This window comes from Sardina pilchardus, chromosome 17 (genome assembly GCF_963854185.1).
Source record: "Sardina pilchardus chromosome 17, fSarPil1.1, whole genome shotgun sequence".
Lineage (NCBI taxonomy): Eukaryota > Metazoa > Chordata > Actinopteri > Clupeiformes > Clupeidae > Sardina > Sardina pilchardus.
Window position 1 is genome coordinate 18,717,888 of NC_085010.1, and position 22,500 is coordinate 18,740,387.

At 48.9% G+C, this 22,500-nt stretch overlaps 1 protein-coding gene across 1 annotated transcript in view; it reads left to right on the forward strand.

Annotated features, from left to right (window-relative positions):
- The window catches only part of cog5 (component of oligomeric golgi complex 5), a 90,744-nt gene that overhangs the window by 49,473 nt on the left and 18,771 nt on the right, over positions 1-22,500 (forward strand). The window contains exons 11-14 of the mRNA XM_062518760.1: positions 8,782-8,863; positions 14,464-14,668; positions 17,904-18,065; positions 18,315-18,414. Coding sequence (XP_062374744.1) covers positions 8,782-8,863; positions 14,464-14,668; positions 17,904-18,065; positions 18,315-18,414 — 549 coding nt within the window. The remainder of the gene's footprint in view (positions 1-8,781; positions 8,864-14,463; positions 14,669-17,903; positions 18,066-18,314; positions 18,415-22,500) is intronic.

Genomic DNA, 22,500 nt, shown 5'->3' on the forward strand with positions numbered 1-22,500 from the left:
TCTGTGTGCGCCTCCCTTTGCCTGTGCGCCTCCCTGGGCTTGTGTGCACCTCCCTGTGTCTATGTGCGTCTCCCTGTGTCTATGTGCGTCTCCCTGTGTCTATGTGCGTCTCCCTGTGTCGATGTAAGTCTCCCTGTGCTTGTGTGCGTCTCCCTGTGTCTATATGCGTCTTCCTGTGCCTGTTCCTGTATGCACCTCCCTGTGCTTATGTGTGCCTCCCTTTGCCTGTGTGCACCTCCCTGTGCTTATGTGCGTCTCACTAGCTGCGTTTCCATTACAAATATGCGCAAAAACTTTATCGATATTGTCTTAATGTCGAAAATCACAATTTTCGCAATTGCGGTGTTTCCATTACATTCGGCTAACTACATTAAAATCTCGTGTATTCTCGCGTGCTGTAAGTCATTAGGAGACATGGCGGTTATCAACATAACCCAGATTTACACTAAATGCATTCAAATTGCCACCACGGCACTAACGCTGATTATCAGTCATTAGGATATAAGCCACCAGCGGAGGAGGCCTACGTTTTGGTGGGGCAGAAACAATGACATAAAAATGACATATTTCACAGGAGTTTGTTGTAGGCCTATGCTTAAATCATGTCACAGCCATGTCAGTGGAATATTTCGTAGATCAGCCCAGTTGATTAGTTTCTAGAACTAGAATCTAGAATCTAGATTTCTTTCAGCAGTGTTCTCATCACGTTAAACCAGCAAAGCATAGCAACGTTGTTGCTATGGGTAAACAAAACTAGTTGAGCGGTTGCGTATGCACGCGTATGCAGCGTTTTTGAGAAAGTGTTGTCGGCGAGTTCACAGAGGAGCTGTGGATTCAATATTTTAGAATGACACGAGCCACTTTTAATGAAAAATAAAATATTTTTTTACATTATTCTCCCGGTACCACTTCCTGTCGACAGTCTTCTTCGTCGTTTTCGTTCCTCCTAACATCCGGTTGTTGGATCACGTGACTCGTCAGATGCGAAAAAAGTGTTTCCATTGCAGTTTTGCGAAATATACAAATTTCGATACGCTCGAAATACCACCTCACCCGAGCGCAGAAACTTTTTATCGAAAAACGTGAGTTTTTTCGAAATTTTTGTGTGTCCATTAAGCACATTTATTTTCGCAAATCTTAATTTGCGCAATTTTATGGTCAATGGAAACGCAGCTCCTGTGTCTATGTGCGTCGTCCTGGGCTTATGTGTGTCTCTTGTGTGTGTTTCCCTTTGTCTGTGCTTGTGTGCATCTCCCTGGGCTTGTGTGCGTCTGCATGTGTCTCTGTGCCTGTGTCTATGTGCATCTCCCTGTGCTTGTGTGCACTTCCCTGGGCTTGTGTTTTGCTCCCTGTGTCTATAGCTGCGTTTCCATTACAAATATGCGCAAAAACGTTGTCGATATTGTCTTAATGTCGAAAATCACAATTTTCGCAATTGCGGTGTTTCCATTACATTCGGCTAACTCAATTAAAATCTCGTGTATTCTCGCGTGCTTTAAGTCATTAGGAGACATCGCGGTTATCAACATAACCCAGATTTACACTAAATGCATTCAAATTGCCAGTTGCCACCACGGCACTAACGCCATCAGAGGAGGAGGCCTACGTTTTGGTGGGGCAGAAACATAAAATTAAAAATGACATATCAATCACAGGAGTTTGTTATAGGCCTATGCTTAAATCATGTCACAGCCATGTCAGTGGAATATTTCGTAGATCAGCCCAGTTGATTAATTTCTAGAACTAGAATCTAGAATCTAGATTTCTTTCAGCACCGTTCTCATCACGTTAAACCAGCAAAGCATAACAACGTTGCTATGGGTAAACAAAACTAGTTGAGCGGTTGCGTATGCAGCGTTTTTGAGAAAGTGTTGTCGGCGAGTTCACAGAGGAGCTGTGGATTCAACATTTTAGAATGACACGAGCCACTTTTAATGAATAAAAATATTTTTTTTTACATTATTCTCCCGGTGCCACTTCCTGTCGACAGTCTTCTTCGTCGGTTTCGTTCCTCCTAACATCCGGTTGTTGGATCACGTGACTCGTTAGATGCGAAAAAAGTGTTTCCATTGCAGTTTTGCGAAATATACAAATTTCGATACGCTCGAAATACCACCTCACCCAGGCGCAAAAACTTTTTATCGAAAAATGTGAGTTTTTTCGAAATGTGTGTGTTTCCATTCACCACATTTCTTTTCGCAACTCTTAATTTGCGCAATTTAATGGTCAATGGAAACGCAGCTTATGTGCGTCTCCCTGGGCTTGTGTGCGTCTCCCTGTGCCTGTGTCTGTGCTTGTGTGCGTCTCCCTGTGCTTGTGTGCACCTCCCTGTGTCTATGTGCGTCTCCCTGTGCTTATGTGCGCCTCCCTTTGCCTGTGTCTTTGTCTATGTGCGTCTCCCTGTGCTTGTGTGTGTCTCCCTGTGCTTGTGTGCGTCTCCCTGTGCTTGTGTGCGCCTCCCTTTGCCTGTGTCTGTGCTTGTGTGCGTCTCCCTGTGCTTGTGCGCGCCTCCCTGTGCTTGTGTGCGTCTCCTGCTTGCTGTCTCTCTCTCCAGCAGGGGAAATAAGGCCATTGTGCTGTAATTGGGCTTTTATACTCAGACACTTTGAATTGCAGCGCCATTATCTAAATGGCCCAATTAAAGGCCCATTATGGGTGCCGTCTTGCATGTGTACGAGCCTGTGTGTGTGTGTGTGTGTGCGTGTGTGTGTGTGTGTGTGTGTGTGTGTGTGTGTGTGTGTGTGTGTGTGTGTGTGTGTGTGTGTGTGTGTGTGTGTGTGTGTGTGTGTGTGTGTGTGTGTGTGTGTGTTGTATGTGTCTGTGTGTGTCTGTGTGTGTCTGTGTGTGTGTGTGTGTGTGTTAGATGCTTCCATGACACCATGAAGACTTGTAGACAGAAGGGTTTTAGGACCCCCTTTCTTTCGACATCATATATCTAAACAAATGTGAACATTGTTTATGGTTCTGTCTCAGAGAAGGTCATGCGATCTGACTCATGTGCTAAATAGAACGTCTGGCATCAAGGATTGTGTTCTGTGCCCAACGTGGTGTACTGTGCTCAGCTGAATGTCATATCTGCAATCAATATAATTTTTGGTGGGAGAGTCGATGCGCTAAAAGCTTACCTGAGTGGTACCATGTAAGCCGTCACTGAAATATAGTATTTATATATATATCTTTGTCCTCTCATCTCTCCTACACAACCCGTAGACATCCCTCGGCGTGGCGGTGTCACGTCGTATTGAAATGATGAATCGTTACGCAGGAGTAGAGACGATTCACGCCTGCCCTAGTGATGCCCAATTCTGCCCACCATGGGCATGGGGGCGGTCTCTGCCTCCAATGTGAGGAGTCTGGTGTCAGATGCAGTGACACATGAATGTGTGTATAGAAATCAGAGTGAGAACCAGATTTCTTTTATGTAAGGGGGAGACCAATTTTAAAAATCTCTGTCTTCTGCTAGTTCCTTTCAATCTCATTCTCTCTCTCTTTCTTTCTTTCTCTCTGTCTTGTTTCTTTTCTTTTTTAGACATTCTCTTCCTTATACTCTCTCTCGTCCTTTTACTCTCTCTCTCTTGCTTTATGTCTTTTTCACCCTGTTCTTCACAGGTGTACACACACACACACACACACACACACACACACACACACACACCCACACGGACACCCTTCCTCTGGTTTTCTCTGCCCATCCCCCATGCTCATCTCCATGCCCTGAGCCCATGTTTGACACCTGCTAACAAAGTCATCAGAGGCGGGCGGGCGGTGCTGTGCGGTGCGGTGTGGAGCGGAGCGCTGCGCGTGTTATTGTAGGGAGCAGATGGGGGAGAGGGAGCCACCTCTCAGTCCTGTAGGCACGCTCTCATCTCCCAGTGGGCTACACACACACACACACACACACACACACACACACACACAGACATACGCTCACACACACACACACACACACAGACATACGCTCACACATACATACACACTCACATACACGTTCATACTGTACACACATGCATACACAAACACACTTATATACACAATCACATAGACACTGCATACACATGTAAACAGACGCTCACGTAAACACTCATCCACAGAGGCACCTATAGATTCACACAGACACACAAACACACACATGAGATGAGGAGCTTAACCTGTGATCTGCACAGGAGGGAAGGATGGCAAAGGAGAGAGAGAGAGAGAGAGAGGGAGAGAGAGAGTGTGTGTGTGTGTGTATGTGTGTGTTTCTATGGAAACCCTTTTTCTCTTTCCTCCTTCCTCCTCCAGCATCTTTTCCCTGGAGACACCTGGGAAGGCCGCATCACGCCCTCAAAGCCTCAAAGTGTGGAGCGCGGCCCCCACACTTAATGAACCCCACACAGTGACACGGAGAGGGAGGGGAAGATGGATAGAGAGAGTGAGAGAGAGAGAGAGAGAGGGAGAGAAAGAGAAAGAGAGAGCGCTGTCTCTAATTATGGAGTAGGTCAGGGAGGTGGGTTGCACTTGCAGTTCATGAAATCCACGCTCTTGATAAGAGCCAGCGCTGGAGGAAGCAGAGTTGACAGCGTGTGGGGTTTTTCGTGGCCGTGATTGGGGGCTGTGGGATTGGAGGCAGGTGGGGGGTGGGGGGTGGGGGGTGGGGGGCGTTCCGGGCGAAGGGATGGTGGGGCCCTACGAGAGGAATCGTTCACCTGATCAGTCCACCCACCCCTCGCCACGCGTCAAGGAGAAAGCCAATGACCCCCCCCCCCCCCCCCCACACACACACACACACACACACACACACATAGAATGACTGGCCTCGCCCAGGGGTGTCTATTGCAGCCCAGCACTGCTGATTGACAGCCTGTCATCTCTAGCTCAGGCACCTGTCATAACTCGATCAAAGATGGCTGTCGTGCGCCAGGATCCCACCGTGAGTGTGTGTGTGTGTGTGTGTGTGTGTGTGGGTGGGTGAGGGTGTGTGTGTGTGTGTGCACATGATGTGCATGTTTATTTACGCGTGTGTGTATGTGTGTGTATGCGTGTGTGTTGTGCCTCCAGGCCTGGAGTTCCTAACACTTAAAGAGAAAAAAGCATCGATGCTTTCACACTCCACTGATGCGGAGCTCTTAGGTGTCACTTTGTCAAAGTGTGTGTGTGCTTGTGCTTGTGTGCGTGTGCGTGTCTTTGTGCGTGTCTTTGTGCGTGTGTGCGTGTGTGTGTGTGTTTGTGTGTGTGTGTGTGTGTGCGCGCATGTGCTCGTGCGTGCGTGTGTGAACAAGCCAGGCAAGGTTATAGCGGACAACGCAACAATGGAGCAGAGATCTCCAGCCTACATCGCACATCGCACAACAGACGCCAGGCTCTTCGTTTATGCCGAACAGACGGCTGGAAAATCTCAGCAACCCCCCCATCCCCCCCTTCATCACTCTTCTCTCCCCCCCCCCCTTCATCACTCTCTTTTTCTCCCCCTCCTTCATCACCCCCCCCCCCCCCATATCACTCTCCAGTGGCACCTCCCACCTCCTCTCCCTCACCTTTATTTACGTCGCGAGAGCGAGAGTGCTAAAGCAGCGGGGCTTTGACGGCCGACCAGAGAAGACACAAATGCCTCCTCCGACCATCTTCCTCTTCTTCCTCTTCCTCTTCCTCATCTTCCTCCTCCTCCTCCTCTTTTCATCCTCCTCTTCTTCATCCTCCCTCTGCCACTGCTTGTTTTCTGTGCGCTTGAAAACATGCACTTAAGTCCCCCTTCAGTTTGAGTTTCACTCCTACAAACTCTCAGCAGTTATATTGTAAACCAGTCCAACCTCTTGCTAGTGTTTGAATACCCAGTGCTTAGGAGTCGACGGAAGATGGACAGAATAATAATTTGTGTTTTTTATTATTATTCTTTTGTTGTTGTTGTGTTTGAGGCGAAGGTGCTTTGAGCTTTCTCTGTTGTTGCGGTGGTGGGATTGCTCTGAGCGTCGTGCCTTGTGCCTCATCCAAGCCCGAGCGCTCCAAAAAATGGCAGAGGGCTTGTTTACTGCGTGAGAGGATGTTGTAAGAGTTTAGCCAATAGATCGGCACACCGCCTGGCTGATTTGAGGTCTGGATAGTGTCACGGAGACTCAACGCACACACACACACACACACACACACACACACACACACACACGTGCATACACAAGCACACATACACAAACACACCATATTCCCAGTCCCACCCTGCAAAGCCCTGGAGGTGCACCTCTTGTTTTTCTAGTGGTCCGTCTAGGAGATGGCTGGGTTGTAATGTGTGTAGTGTAGTCGTGTGTGTGTGTGTGTGTGTGTCCATGTGTATGTGTGTGTCTGTGTCTGTCTGCATGTGCGTGTACGTGTGTGTGTGTGTGTGTCTGTCTGTCTGCATGTGCGTGTGTGTGTGTGTGTGTGTGTGTGTGTGTATGCGTTTGTATACGTGTGTGTACGTGTGTGTGTGTGTGTGTGTATAAGCGATAAGCCGCTGCTACTGTTGACCTTGAGCTGGTCGCCCCTTTCTGGTCTCTCCTTGGGGTGGGGCAGAGCTAGACGCGCTGGATGCATTAGAGAATTAAACAGTCCCCTCATCCCTCTCTCACACCCACACTCTATCTATCGCTCTCATCTCTCTCTCTCCCCCTCTCTCATTCTCTCTCTCCTTCTCCCTCTCTCCTCTCTCTCTCTCTCTCTCTCTCTCTCTCTCTCTCTCTCTCTCTCTCTCTCTCTCTCTCTCTCTCATATACACACACACACACACACACTCTCTCTCTCTCTCTCCCCCTCTCATTCTCTCTCTCTCCCCCTCTCATTCTCTCTCTCTCTCTCCCCCCCTCTCTCTCTCTCTCTCTCTCTCTCTCTCTCTCTCTCTCTCTCTCTCTCTCTCTCTCACACACACACACACACACACACACACACACACACACACACACACACACACACACACACACACACACACACACACACACACACACACTCTCTCTCTCTCTACCCCTCTCTCATTCTCTCTCTCCCCCCTCTCATTCTCTCCCTCCCTCTCCCCCTCTCATTCTCTCTCTCTACCCCTCTCTCATTCTCTCTCCCTCTTTCCCCCTCATTCTCTCTCTCCTTCTCCCTCTCTCTCTCTCTCTATCCCTCTCTCTCTCTCACACCATGGAGGACCACAACAGATGAGGAAGAGGAAGATGAAGAAGAGAGGATGGCCAGAGGATCTGGTCCTTCATCTGCCTTTGTCCTGCACTCCCACTTTATTGGCTTTTACACTCACAAGTGCCGTCACACACATGCCCCCTATCCTCAACACACTCTCACACACACACACACACACACACACACACTCATATTCACACAAACTCAGTCATCACTCATACACAGACAAATTCTCCCACACACACACACACACACACACACACACACACACACACACACACACACCACTCACACATTCTCTCAGACACACTCTCCCTCATGCACACACACACACACACACTCACGCACTCTCACACACACACACACACACACACACACCTGCTGGCCTGTCCTCCCCCCACTCTTCATGAGGTTAGCGGTGGCACGTCGAGACGTTTATTAAGGTGTCTGCGGGGCCCGTATGGGGTTGATGACAGAGTGTGGATGCATGGCTCCTCCTCAGCCTCCTTAATTGGCTGTTCCTAATGCCGGCCCTTCACACACACACACACACACACACACTCATAACACTCACCCCCAGCCCAGCCCGCTCCTCTCTCCTAGCCGTTGCCATAGGTTACGTGGGTAATTGCTCGGCGGGCACGGAGGAAGAGCACATCCATCACCGCGGCAACGTCGGCCGCCCTGCCGCGACGAGCCAATGATGAGCTGTCATCGCCGTCGATGTTGTTATTCATGGGGCCCCCGTCGCTCTCCTTTCGTTTTCTCACAGTCTCTTTCTCTCACAGACAGTTACAACACACACACACACACACTCAAAATCTGTTGCCCAGAGGGAATTTTTATCTGTGATGTCTGTTGGTTTTTGGGTTGTCTTCAGCTCCAGTGTCTCTCTGTTTGTATATGAGTTTTGGTGTGTGTGTGCGTGTGTGTGTGTGTGTGTGTGTGTGTGTGCGTGTGTGTGTGTGTGTGCACTATACGTTGGCATGTGTGCGTGACGCCAGTGTGAACGCCGATGTAAACACAGAGGGGGCCTGTCACAAGCGGTCACTGGTGGCCACGAGACGGCCCCTTCTCTGCCCCCAGGGCCCCCAGCGGAGGCCCCCTCACACACGAGGCAGGCGTGAGTAATCGGGCCTGTCATCCGCCGCGTCCGTGGAGACGAGACGAGACGAGCCTCCTCCCCTCTCCCGCCTCAGCTCAGCTCAGCGCTAATCACCGCGGCCCCCTCTCACATATTTATAAAGTTCACCCGTCGTCACCACGCACAGGTGTTGCCACAGGCTCGTTATTTACCCGCCTGACCTCATCGATGGATGGATAGATAGATATATAAATACTTTATTTATCTCCAGGGACATGTATGCCATCTCAAGGGAATTTTAGTAATTTGGTAATTTGTTTTGAGGGACATTTTGTCATTTTGAGGGAAAATTGTCATTTTCTGAGGGACATTTTAGGATTTATTTGGTAATTAGCCGTAAAGGGCAACAATGATTGTTATTTGTTAGCTTAGTCTGAAGCTTCATCTGTCTCTCACAGTTTTGGCTGTTGTGTTTGATGCCCAGGGTGTTTGAATGTTTCTGTTTTGGCAGTGTAGTGATGCATGTCTTAAGTATATCTGATTTTGCTGACCTTTTTTTTTTGTCTTTTCCACAGGATGGACAGCCTGACATCTTGTACACCTTCTGGAATTCGGTGACCGGAACGCTGTCGGTGGAGTTCCAAAAAGCCACCGCTGGTGAGTGCACCTTTCCCACACTGTACTGTACATCACTGAACTAATATAAGAAGTGCCGCCAAAATACCGTCTGTTTCTGGCGCCTCTTGCACTTTTAAACATGGCATCGTACATACAGTACAAAACTGATCGCATCTGGATCAAAATACATTTTGCGTGCCACTAGAGCGCTTACTAATGCTTATGCATTTATAGGAGGGCGAGGTGAAAGTGGGAGTATTGTGCAAACACATGGGAGAAGAAGTGTTGATTAGGTATTAGGTTACTTTCAGAAACAACAGAATCAGTATCAGAGCACCACATTTCCTTTATTGTATTATGCAAAAATGCAACCTTAACCTTTGTTCAAATGTCACATTTTCACGTTCACGTCACCCACTTCCCCATCTGCTAGACTAGGATATTAAGTCTGTCATGGTCCACATGCAGTAGGCCTATGCAGTTAAGGCCACAGACAAACTCTGTATTAGCGTTTTCTCTGTACTGTACCTCCAGCCCTGAGTTCTACACTGATACAAACCTTCAAGAACAATCTCCAGCCCACAAGAGACATAAACCAGCTAGTACTTATTTGAGTTCATCTGTAGCTTGTTTTGATTGTTGTAAGTATTTTAGTTAGGTCCGCTATACTGCCCTCCTTATCAGTCACTGTTTATGGGCTGTAGGCTCTAATAGGCAGTGTGTTTGCTTTTAGTATTAGGACAGCTTGAGCTGTGTGTGTGTGTGTGTGTGTGTGTGTGTGTGTGTGTGTGTGTGTGTGTGTGTGTGTGTGTGTGTGTGTGTGTGTGTGTGTGTGTGTGTGTGTGTGTGTGTGTGTGTGTGTGTGTGTGTGTGTGTGTGTGTGTGTGTCCCCTCTGCACACAGTCTGCATCTGGCTCGGCCACATCTCCTGTCGTCTTGGCGCCCTCGCTCCTGGCCCTAGCGGCTTCTGGAGTCAGCCGCGTCTGCTTTGATGTCTCCAGCGCTTGGACTCTGCAAACACACACACACGCACACACACACACACACACACACACACACACACACACTCTCCTCTTCTCTCTCCTGACAATAGCCTGGCCGCTGCTCTCATCTTGCCCAGCTCCTCCAGCTTCTCCACACATGTTTGTGCTCCAGCATCACTCCCTACTCTCTTGGCTAGGGACGGGTGTGTGTGTGTGGGGTGGTTGGGGATGTGTATGTCGTGTGTATGTCGCCTCTTCCCTGTAGTTTCCCTGTTGCTATTTGGAGGTGAGGAGGAGGATGTGTTGGATGCTTTTTTTTTTTACATGTCTGTGAATTTGTGTGTGTGCGCACACATGTTTACTTTCACTAGCCTTATGGAGCCAATATTTCTCCCTGCATGTAAACACACTGTCTATGTTGCTTGCCTTTTTTCTCTAGAGTGTGTGTGTGTGTGTGTGTGCGCGCGCGCATGTTATTATTTTTAATAACCAGGCATCTCATATTTCTGCTGTTCTCTTGAGCCCTCAGAGAAACCAGCATGATTATCAGAGCAAAAATGTAGAAAGAAAATGGACACCAAAGCTAGAAAAAGGTCACCCACTGACACCAGAATACTGCATGAATACAGCCATGATGGTTTTTCTTTTGGTCTTTTAAACGGTTTACTCTCTAATTGCTGTTTGTCAATTTGATCAACAATGGTTCTCAGTGACAAAAAAAAAAAAACGAAATGTGTTATTATTTGTATTTATATGTATTTGTTTAGCAGACACTTTTATCCAAAGCGACTTGCATGCGTATTACAAAGGCCATTTTCCTCAGGGCAGCTTGGGGTTCAGTGCCTTGCACAAGGGCACAGTAGTGGAGGCATTCAAACCCACATTTTCACAGGCTACAGCATGCTAGCCCAGCTCCCTAGCGACTACGCCAACATTAGTATTATCAGAGAGGGTTAAAGCAGAGCGAGAGGCGCAAACGTTCGATCATTTCCGCGTTCTGTCTCCGCAATGGGGAGGGGGGCGAAATCCCCCTTTACGCAGACCTGTTAACATTCGAACTGAACTGCTTGCCAATCTGACAGAGATCGATATCCCACTATGACGTCTTTGCGACACGCCTCTTTAAGCAGACAGGAACTGTTCGAATTTTTCTTCCATAGAGATGCAGTATGTTGCTCTATCTTGTCAGTAATTAAGGATCTTTGGTATTGTGTTATGTATGTATGGGAACTTTGGAAGAGAGGTGCAAACGCACGCCAAAATCGAGGTGCAGGCAACTGTTATAAGATTATGGAGAGAGAGAGAGAGAGAGAGAGAGATGCCGCACACTCCGAGTTATAAGTCAATTATTTATTATTAAAGCGGTAACGTTTCGGCCTACGGCCTTCTTCAGATCGCATACAAAGATAGATTCAACTCTCAATTTATGTATGTATGGGAACTGTCAGCAGTCTAGACTATGTAAAAGGACTATGGTGCTGTCGTGATCTAAAGCAGGTTTAGCACTACACCTAGTTTCGTGTGTGACCCCCAGAAAGGTCAAGTTGATTTCGTGTCCCTCTTTCTGTGGCACCAAGAAAAGACAACAATCAACATGTGCGGGTGAAAGTTGATCAGTGCAGGCTCATTAAAGGAACAAATGACCACTCAGTGGACCTTCATCAAACCGCCACCTCCCCCTCCAGCCTCGCCGGCCCTCCTCGCTCAGCAAATCAATTTAGCACAGCATTGAAATCAGCATCCGCCAGTGCACACACACACACACACACACACACACATGCACACACACACACGCACGCACACACACACACACATGCGCACACACGCACACACCCCTCCCTTAAACGGGATTCTCCGCCCACATACACATGCATCGATCTGGGCCTGTTGTTATCGCAAGTTAATAACGGTCTTCAATTCACTTTCCCTGGTCAATAGAAAGTAATCAAGAGAGGCCCTGCTTTACTACCTGTCAAGTTCTGCTTGTTTTGGGGATATATTTTTGATAAAAAATATCAAATATGTGTGCTTTATCAAACTCCCTACCCTCCTTTCTTTGGGTGTTTATTTTTCACCTAGCCCACCATGTGCTGCTGAAAGACAGCATAAAAAGTTTTATGAGTCTAATCATAGCTGCAGATTAGCAGATTAGGTTGTAAATGCCATAGAAAATCATTTTGTCACGCTGTGTCTACCAGAAGCATCCTCACAAATTAGGGGGGGAAAGCAGAATTAGCCACACACATGCAATACGTCATGAATCTCATGACTTATGGCACAAGTGGTTACAACTCCACACACATGCAATACGTCATGAATCTCATGACTTATAGCACAAGTGGTTACAACTCCACACACATGCAATACGTCACGAATCTCATGACTTATAGCACAAGTGGTTGCAACTCGTGTCATAATAATAATTGATAAGGATACTAGTGCAAACTAGTAGACAATTGAACTCATGTTTCATTTAAGTTCAGTTTACAGTTTGATGCAATTTTAGATAAGCTGCTTTAATAAGGCATAACTGTACGGTACTGTATCGTACCATTTTGCGTTGGTACAGCCTTTTGATGCATGTTTATGCTTATAGCTCTTAGCAGACACTTTTGTCTGAAGTGGCTGGCAATGACTTCAATAAATATTACATTACAAGCGAAGCAGCGAGGACGGAAGGTGCCTGTTTGAAAGCCCTGTGAAATGGTCATGAAGCGCTCTGCTCAGATGGTGCTGTTGTCTCTTCCTGCTTTGCTGCTTTCTCCGGTTAATTAGGCTACCAGCTTTGAGTAGAGCCCACGTCAACGGGGCATACGCACACTTGTTATTGAAGCCTCTCTGTAGCACACAAAGACCGCTTTGTTACTGGTTTTCTGTCGCTGCTTTGATTTATTGATGTGTATGAAATTATTTTAAATTTAAAGTAAATATGTTAATATAGTCTGAATTTAATACTAATACTAATATAATATAATATAATATAGTATAATATGATAATACTAATGCTAATGCTAATACCAATACTAGTAATAAACTAAATATAATTTAGCATAATAATAGCAATAGCCATAAACATATGCACACTGTGACAATGGAGGAATTAATGAGTTAGTTAGAGTCTCAAGATGCTTTTTGAAGATCCCAAAGCTATCGCTGGAATGAAGAGCATTAGGTAAATTATTCCACCACCGAAGAATCTCAGAAGAAAAGATTCTTCACTTTGACCTTTGGCCTCGGTATGTAGCTGAAAGCCCTTCCTTATTATGCATGACATATTATTGTGTGATAATACTTCTCTCAGCTCTGTGTAGCCTCATTACTGGCACTATGATGGCTCGTCTGTAACCATGGTGGTCATGTTTAAAGACGCCGACTGCCATTCTTTACCATAACTCGTTGTTCATGCATCAGATGTCCAGTCTATAGGCCTAGCTCAGCCCAAAGTGGGGCTGTTTGCTGGGGACTCTTGTTATTCCATGCTTTGGGTCCCAAGCCTCAGTAGCATCGCATCAGTATTCCATGGTGGTGGCATTCTCCCTCGTCTCATACTCACACACACACACACACACACATTCGGCATGACAGAAATAAGTCCACATTTACATTTTCATTTGCTTCCAGATGGCTGATCCTGCTTCAGCAAGACGCCCGGTGGCAACAGCTCATTTAACGTCCAAAGAATCCCTTTAAAATGGGCATTAAACACCAGACCTGTTCAATTATGCATGCACCAATTCAACTGCACAAAACAGCTCTCCAAAAAAAAAAAAGAAGAAAACTCTATACAACAGGCTGCATAAGATCCATAATGAGTGATTAATCAGTCATAAAGTTAAGTCATTATCATATTAATGATGCCGTATTTTCAGAAGCGTTTCCACCTGTGACTGTCTTTCATCCCTTTGTGTTCTGTCAGGGAGGGAAAATCTCTTCCCTTTCTGTTTCTCCTTGTCGTATTCGCCGGCATTGTCTGGGGACTCTTGGATAATGGAAATCAAGATTTTCAAGCTCGTTGGAGCACAAAGAGTGGATTTGTTCCCCTGAGTAACTATAACACATAGGCATAGGCTTACCACCCCCCAGCCCCCTCTCCCTCCTCTTTATATTTCTGTAGTCTGAACAGCAAGAATTAGGATACAGGAACTGCAGGTCTTGTATTATTTGTAGGTTGCTCATGTTTTTTTCTCTCTTTTTTTAAAACATTTCTGCTGCACAGGGAACTACAGTCAGGGAGTCACGCCTTAAAATGTGTGTGTGTGTGTGTGTGTGTGTGTGTGTGTGTGTGTGTCCACTGTGTGTCCACTGTGTGCTGATGTAGAGCAGGACTTTGTTAGATGTCAGGTTCACTGGTCACAAGTCTGGAGGGACTGACAAAAGGCTTCTTAATCATTCATGGGTGACACAAAGGATGTTTCATCTTTTGGCCGAGGACATAAACCAGAGCGCCACGTGTGCGCCATGCCTTCTTCACATTTCTCGACTTCCTTTCCTCTTCTCTCCTGAAGATTGGTACCATCTCATCTGTGTGTGTGTGTGCGTGTGTGCGTGTGTGCGTGTGTGCGTGTGTGTGCGTGTGTGCGTGTACGTGTGTGTGTGTGTGTGTGTGTGTGTGTGTGTGTGTGTGTGTGTGCGTGTGTGTGTGTGTCCGCTCCGCAGACTCTACCTTCCTGAAGCAGGCGCTAGAGGGCGAGTACCCGAAGTTACTGCGGCTGTACAACGAGCTGTGGAAGCGGCTGCAGCAGTACAGCTCCAACATCCAGGGGGCGCTCTCCACCCAGGGAGGGCTGGACCTGCCCATGGACCTGCCCACCTCGGAGACCGACTCCAAGGACCTCTTCACCCAGACCAAGCAGGACTACGAGTGAGTGCTCCCGCCTCTCCGCTCCCACCTATGTGAATGTCCTCATACAGGCTGGGGATGCCGAGTTCTATTTTATGGACATTTTCCATCTTAACTTTATAAGATTTAATAAAACATAATCGAAATTGCTCCTATAATTTAAATGCAATGGCCTCGTAACCTGCCTGGGTGTTCCCGCAGTTAATAAACGGCGTTGTAAAAAGACTCCATCAGCTTGTCAATGGCGTATCTCAGGCGTAAAACTACAGCGCTGGGGATCCCTGTCGGGCTTGATCTGTTCCCTTAAAGCACAATCATCGGCGAGTGCCAAGTGCTAAGTGTCTGCGGAAGCTCATTTAGCTCACCATCGCCGGGAAACACAAACACCGGCGCATCCCCAGTTTGCCGAAGAGGTCTGTGGCGACAGAAGAGACATCTCCGAGAATCTCAATTGAGTGCTTCATTTTCCGCCTCGCCACTCAAATCTCTACCACTTCCCCTCTTCACACTCACACACACACGCACGCACGCACACACCCTGAAAAACTCATTGAGATGTTTTAACGCAGCAGGCAACTGGCAATTAAGGCCCCATGCCACCAGCGGCCCTCATCATAAACTGTCAAAAGTGGTTTTGTGCGCAGAATGGCAATCGAGTTTGGCAAGCAGCAAGGGGTGTAAGGCAACCCTGCTTTACAGCAAGCACGTCCTGAAAGTGCCCCCCCCCCCTCACACACACACACACACACACACATACACACCCCAGCACCCCCAACAAAAAATAGTGCGGAGTAAGCAGACTTTTAAAGGGACTCGGGTGTTGGATTGAACCCAGTTGTGGAGTTGTAGTTGAGGTGAAGGTGATTCACTTGGCACAAAGCGCCATATTTGGCACGTTCGGCCGACAAATGCGACAATCGAATGAAGGGTTGACCGCGGGAAAGCGAGACTGATGGAGAACGTGGAGGAGAGGAGAAATGAGAGTGACCAGAAATGAGTGACCAGAAATGACCGCGCAGTGCGGCGCGGCTTGATGACAGCGTGACCCCTCTGGTCTGCTCTTTTGTGAGAGAGCCGCGGTGGATTTCTCGAGCCGGAGCTCAGCCGAAGAAAAGCCTCTTATGATCCGCACTGTTGTCATCCGGCGCTGTCTCTGCCTCCGGTCACCTTCAGGTCAGAGGAATGCGTGTCCAATGTAATGCGTGGCTATTTTGACCGGCTCAAAAAACGGCTTCTTTGAGGTAGATGCTGGTGAGAGCATCACGTGAGTCTCTACGTCCACCCACATAGCCATGGAGCCCAAGAGAATGACATCTGAGGAGCCCTGTGGGCCCTGACAGCACCTACTCACCCACGCACACCTCCACCTCCATCCCACCTGCCACCTCTCCCCCCCGAGCTATCGCCAAGTAGATCACCTGCCATGTCATTATCTCGTCCCTGAGTTTCTGACCTCGAGCCAAAGCGTCTCTCCCGCCGGATCGGTCTAATTGTGAGGCTCCTGCTTGATGCTTCCTCCCGTATCTTGTAACCGTATCCTCCTCTTCCTCGCTGGTCCATTCGCTCGTCCACTCTCTCGGTCTCTAATGACCGCTGCGCGCGCTCTTCCTCTTCCTGTCTCCCTCTCTGGTGCTTCCTCTCTTTCTTCCTCTCTCACCCCCTCGCTCTTTCAGTCTTTCAGTCTCTTTCTTTCTGTGTCCACCTCTCTCCCTCTCCCTCTCCCTCTCCCTCTCTCTCTCTCTCTCTCTCTCTCCCTCTCCCTCTCCCTCTCTCTCTCTCTCTCTCCCTCTCCCTCTCCCTCTCCCTCTCCCTCTCCCTCTCCCTCTGTCTCTCTCTCTCTCTCTCTCTCTCTCTCTCTCTCTTTCTCTCTACCTCCTGGCTCTCTTGTTCTTCTTTTTCCTCTCCGTGTTTGGATGACCCTTTCGGGTCAGCGGGTCTTGAGTCCATAGTGAGGGGGTGTGCGGTGCGGAGCGCTGATGTGTTGTGATGTGCTACAGGGCGGCTCTGTGCTGGGAGGACAGGGCACCGGCACTGGCTGTCCACGGACTCACTGCTTCAGTCAGTTGAAAAGACCCTGTGAGGCTCTTTTCATCTGAAGGCTGCTGAGGGTTCACAGACAACACACACACACACACACACACACACACACACACACACACACACACACACACACACACACAGACACACCGACAGAGACGGTGAGGAATGAGAAAAATTCTGTGTGTGACAATGAAAAAGCAAAGTGAGCCAAGGTAGAGGAAGGAAATGCCAATGCTGGTTGAAAGAGGGAGACACTCTGGAGAAAGAATGATTTGAAGAAGGGATGAACAGAGCCGACAGTGGATGGATGGAAGAGGCGAGGCAGGGTTGAAACGGAGCTCTCTAAATCTGAGCCCTTTCCCCACCTCTGCGGCTAAAAGCATTAATGCGACCCAAGACGCCAAGCTCCCCAATTAGCACCGCGTCTCTTGGCCACGACTTTCATCATCTCACCACGGCTAACAATCGAAGCGTGCCACGCCTGGATATCTCCCCCTTCGCATGATAAAATGGAGGCAGCGGCAGCTCGGAGAAGAGCCCGAGGCTCTACCGCAGACTTTCTGTGTTTGTGAGCGTAATGCGGGGAGACGGCCGGGGTGGGGTGGTGGGTGGGTTTTGGGTGGTGGTGGACAGGGGAGGAGGGACTGGGGCAAATTCAGTGCCCCTCGGGCAGCTTCTAATTGTAGCTAAGTGAGGAAAAGAGACAGACTCGCTTGAACCATGAGCCTGGGTGCATTAGGGCTCTAATGAGAGACTGGAGACGAGCGCGCCAAAGTACGGCACAGCGTCGCGCCGCACGACACACAAGCACATTTGTGTAATCACATCACGCAGAGTCGGGTCATCTGAGGAGGGCTAATCATCTCGTCAGAAGCAGAAGAGACACGGACACGTATTCATCCGGGTGTTTTGTCGATAAATATTCATCCCGAATGGCGACTGAATTTTTGATGTCTTCTGGAGCGTTGTTCGCGTGGGCCTACCACTAAAAAAAAGCTCGGCTGCGCACGGCGTCACGTGTACAGTTAGCGCATGATTATTTTTCGTGCCACTGTTGATTTGTCTGTGCCCCGTCATTCCTGTAGCCAACATCTGTCATCTGTTATGAACGCTGCATTTCATCTCGGACGTCTGGACAAACACACACACACACACACACACACACACAGACGTCTGGACGTGTGCTCATTTATTCCTGTTTTTGTCCCTTGTCCAGCCCCGAGAAGGCCCTGAAGGACTCTCTGCAGCCGTACGAGGCCGCCTACCTTTCCAAGTCCCTGTCGCGTCTCTTTGACCCCATCAACCTGGTCTTCCCGCAGGGGGGCCGCAACCCCCCCTCCAACGACGAGCTGGACAGCATCATCAAGACCATAGCCAGGTGAGCGGCTACTCTTGTCCCTCTTCCTGGACCCAACCTGAAGCATGAGGGATCAAATAACTCATTGACTTGACTATGATTATGTCTATCTATTTTATGTCTTATCTATTTATATTTCTAGCACCCTCCGTGTAATGTTTAGTTGGCTGTTTTATCCCTTCAGTGAGTGTGGCCTTCATAGTGTTGTTTTTGTCGTCAGTTCATGATATATTTCCTACTCATGGCTGCTACTGTTTTGCCCCCTTTCAGTGAGCTGAACGTGGCCTCTGTGGATCCTAGTCTGACCGTGGCTGTGGCCAAGAACTCCGCCAAGACGGTGCAGCTCTTCTGTGTGAAGTGCGAGCAGCTGGTGAGTACGGCGTATGCCGGGTGTCGTGTGTGTGTGTGTGTGTGTGTGTGTGCACGCGTGTGCGCGTGTGCGCGTGTGCGCGTGTGCGTGTGTGTGTGTGTGTGTGTGTGTGTGTGTGTGTGTGTGTGTGTGTGTGTGTGTGTGTGTGTGTGTGTGTGCGCGTGCTTGTGTGTGTGGCGTGGCTCTTCACCTCTCATCCACGTCATCCAGCTTTCATCCAGCACCGCTCATTTTCATGCTCACTGTGGTCATGCTCATGTTCAGCTCAGTCCTCCTCAGAATTCGAAACTCAAAAGCTCCAAGTACAAAATAAAATATTATGGACGATGATTTTACCAGTGCATTTTAGTAATGTCATTGGGGAAGCATGAGTTTACACAATGCACTCCTCTCAATTATGTCATCTTGCCCATTTGAAAGGCATGATGAATCTTCAAACTTTGTTCTGTTAAGAGAGGCTGACTTGGTGCCATGATCTGCCCTGCCAAGTGGATGTGTGTGTGGGGTGGTGTTGTAAAAGTGCCGTCTGTGCGTGTGACACTTAAGTGTGAATGAATTTGCCCCAAGGCTCACTCCACCTGCTGTGAACGGGAAGAACAGGCAGAGTCATCGCTACTGCCACCGCCACCACCGCCACCACCGCCACCATCGCCACCACCGCCGCCGCCGTGCCCTCAGCAGATGGCCTGGCACAGCTGCCCTTGTGAAGGCTCACGGAGCCACACTGGCACTGGGTTTAGAGTTACCACCGTGCGGTGCCGCTCGTTAACGTCCCGGGACGCCAGTCCGTTTGCTATTCTCATCCCCATCCCGTAGACGCTAACGGATCGGGCTCCATGGCATCGGAGCCTGTTTCCGATTACACACGCGCGCGCTCTTAGACGAAGTGGGTCAGCCGGCAATGCGTCACACACGACGTCGGTGTTCGAGCCGCGATCCGAAATCAATAAACACGGCGCTCCATGTCCCTGAACCTGATCCAGCTCTGGCTCGTAGTTCACTGAGGTCATCCCAATGTTCTCTCTCCAATGCTTTTGTCCTCGGAGGAAAACACTATACCTGCCTTCTGGCCCAGTTATGTGACTTCTGAGGGAAGTGGTCAGTGGAAATATCCAACTGGCAGCCAACAGGATGTATATTATTTCTCTTTGGCAATGAGACAATCATTACGTACTGTACATACGACATGGATAAGTCACTTTGGATAAGAACGTCCGCTAGATTAATAAATGTAACGTAAACAGAACATACTGCCCTAGTGCAATGCTCTCGGTCACAGCTCTTATGCGATCAGATGACGTGTGTTGAAGATAGAGGACCAGTAATCAGGCATTTTGCCCTCCCACCCTCCCTCTCATAGACCATCACCACCCTCCCATCCGTAGACCATCAGCACCCTGCTGTCTTAGCCATGTCCATTTTCATTTGAATTAGGAGATGGGAGTTTTCAGGAGCACTCCACTTTACAGATCGGTAAGAAGAGGTACTTGGATGTTAATAAGTGGGTGAAATCATGGTCGCTCCCAATCTGTAAAGTAAAGTGTTGCCGAGTTGTCTATCCCTCTCTTGACCCAAAGCTGACCCCAGGTTGCCCTCTTTAGACGCCCTCATTGATCCCAACAGGCTGGGCCCGCTGAAGGTAAATCCGTGGCTCGCCTGATTGCCCCCGTTTTGGTGTAATCAGGGTGTGATTGGATTATACTTATCTCGGGGTGTGGAGGCCACGGCTGATTGAGGAGCGGCTGGCTCCCGCCCTTCACCCTGTGCGGACATCGATTTGGAGCGCGGGCCTCCGTTTCTCGCTTCAGCCGACCCCAGATGCGGTATCGACTCGCCCGAGCGGGAGGCCACATCCCCATGGGGAAGGAGGGCGTGTGGCGTGTGGGGGGTGGGGGGGGGTGGAGTGGAGTGAACGGGCGGGGCTGGACGTCCCTGCCGTGGTATTCTCTGGGGCACTACCCCGGGGTCCCCATCGCTGCAACAGGGAGATGAAAGACTTGGGCTGTGTTCCAATTCGCATACTTCTGTACTTACAATGGCCGCATTTCCCAAAATTGTCAAGAAGCTCTTAAGTGCTAAGAACTTCTTAGGAGCGTTGTAAGAATGTTCTAAGAACGCTCCTAAGAAGTTCTTAGGACTTAAGAGCTTCTTAACGATTTTGGGAAACCCGGCCAATACCTAGTGTGAGTGCACAAGTTTTATATAAGTGCATATGCAAACTGGAACACAGGGTTGGCCTTTGTGTTAGCGCCATCAGAGTTTAGCACTAAAGCCACTGGAGTCACAAAAGTTTGTGTACTTCCTCTGAGTCTTGCGTGAGTAAAGGAAAAGTTAGGCAAGAAGAGCAGCAAACACCCCCAAAAGTGAACTAAACCATTGGAACGCTTTTAAAAAGGGTACTTTTAAGCTCTATTAAATCTAGTTAATAATGTGAAAACAGAACGAGAATGCGTGGTGTTGCTGAAAGGCAACAGGTGTTCTGAAAGCTGACGTGGTCCATTAAAGCTAGTAGTCGATGGGCTTTTGGCTTTTTGTTGCGAGGGCTGCAGATTGCAGCCCAGTTTTGAATGGCACCTGCTTATTGCTCTCCTCTCTTATCTGGCCGAGTGCAACGTGAAATGGGCCCGGGCTTTTTTAACCCCGCGCCGCTCGGCCCTCACGCTGGGAACATAATTCCTGCTTTTTAAAAAAATCCGCCGCAATCGGCGGGGGGCCCCACGCTGCGCAAATGGCCGGAGCGCTGTGTTCTTCTGGAGCGGCGCGGCCCCCGCGGTTAGAGTGTCCGTCTCTCGCACACCCCCCTCTGGTTCCATTCCCCGCTCCTCTCCCCCCAGGACACTTCCCATGATGCATCTCTGCTTCGGTGGTCATTAAGTAAACTACACGGGGAGGTGATTGAATAATGCCACTCCATATTTTTTTAAACAAACCCACACAATGCTTTCTTCTCGTCTTCCTCGAAAAGCTGATGGGAGATGGAGTTTTTCATTAAGCCGTTGTAAACCAGGGTTATAGAACAGTGCTGTCTCCTTTCCTCCACCTTGACGGTTTCCCCCGTAGGCCGCTGGGCCTGTCTCCCGTGCCTCCAGCACGCGGGGCAGATCAGAGAGGCGAGCCCTCTGGTGGGTTGGCTGTCTCAGCCCAGCCAGACTCCTCTCATTAGATCACACAGGAGCCAGGAGTTCCAGCACAGACCTGACAGTGGACACACACACCAGCTGTGTGGCGGGCGGCAGCCTCTTTCTGTCTCTTCTCCTCCTCTACCTTTCTGTTAGGCCCTCTTTCTCTTTCTCTCTCTCTTTCTGTCAGTCTAGCGCTCTCTTCCCCATTATTCTTCTCTCTCTCTTCTCTCTCTTTCTTCTCTTTCTCTCTCATTCTTTCTTTCGGTCCATCTCTCTGTCTCATTTTCACAGCCGGTCTCTTTCCTCTCCCGCCTTCTTCCTGCCCTCTCGCTGTCTAACTCTCTCTCATATCACTCCTTTTTCCCTGTCCTCTCCCTCTCTCTCTCTCTCTCTCTCTCTCTCTCTCTCTCTCTCTCTCTCTAACTCTCTCTCATATCACTCCTTTCTCCCTGTCCTCTCCCTCTCTCTCTCTCTCTCTCTCTCTCTCTCTCTCTCCCTCTCTCTCTCTCTCTCTCTCTCTCTCTCTCTCTCTCTCTCTCTCTCTCTCTCTCTCTCTCTCTCTGGTGACTCGTCCTCGTTAGGCGGCGGGTGCATCCCCCTTTGGCCCACTGTGCTGTGCTAGTTAAATATAAACCCAGGTGTGAAGGAGCACACACTCTGAAGACCTTAGCAACCCCCCACCCCCCACCACACACACACACGCACGTGCACACACACACACACGCACACACACACCCTCCCCACTAACACGTACACATGTACATACATACACACACCCTTCACTGCACTCCTGTACACCTGCTGCCTCCTGCTGATAATTAACTGTTGCTGTGCCATTTTTAGTCCGTTGCCATGACGCCCCGTGGTGGTGTTTTTTTTTTTTTTCTTCTTCTTCTTTTCTGTGTGCATTCCGTCTCTCCTCTGCCATGCCTTTGTTTGTTTGCTTCTCTAGCCTCCAAATGTT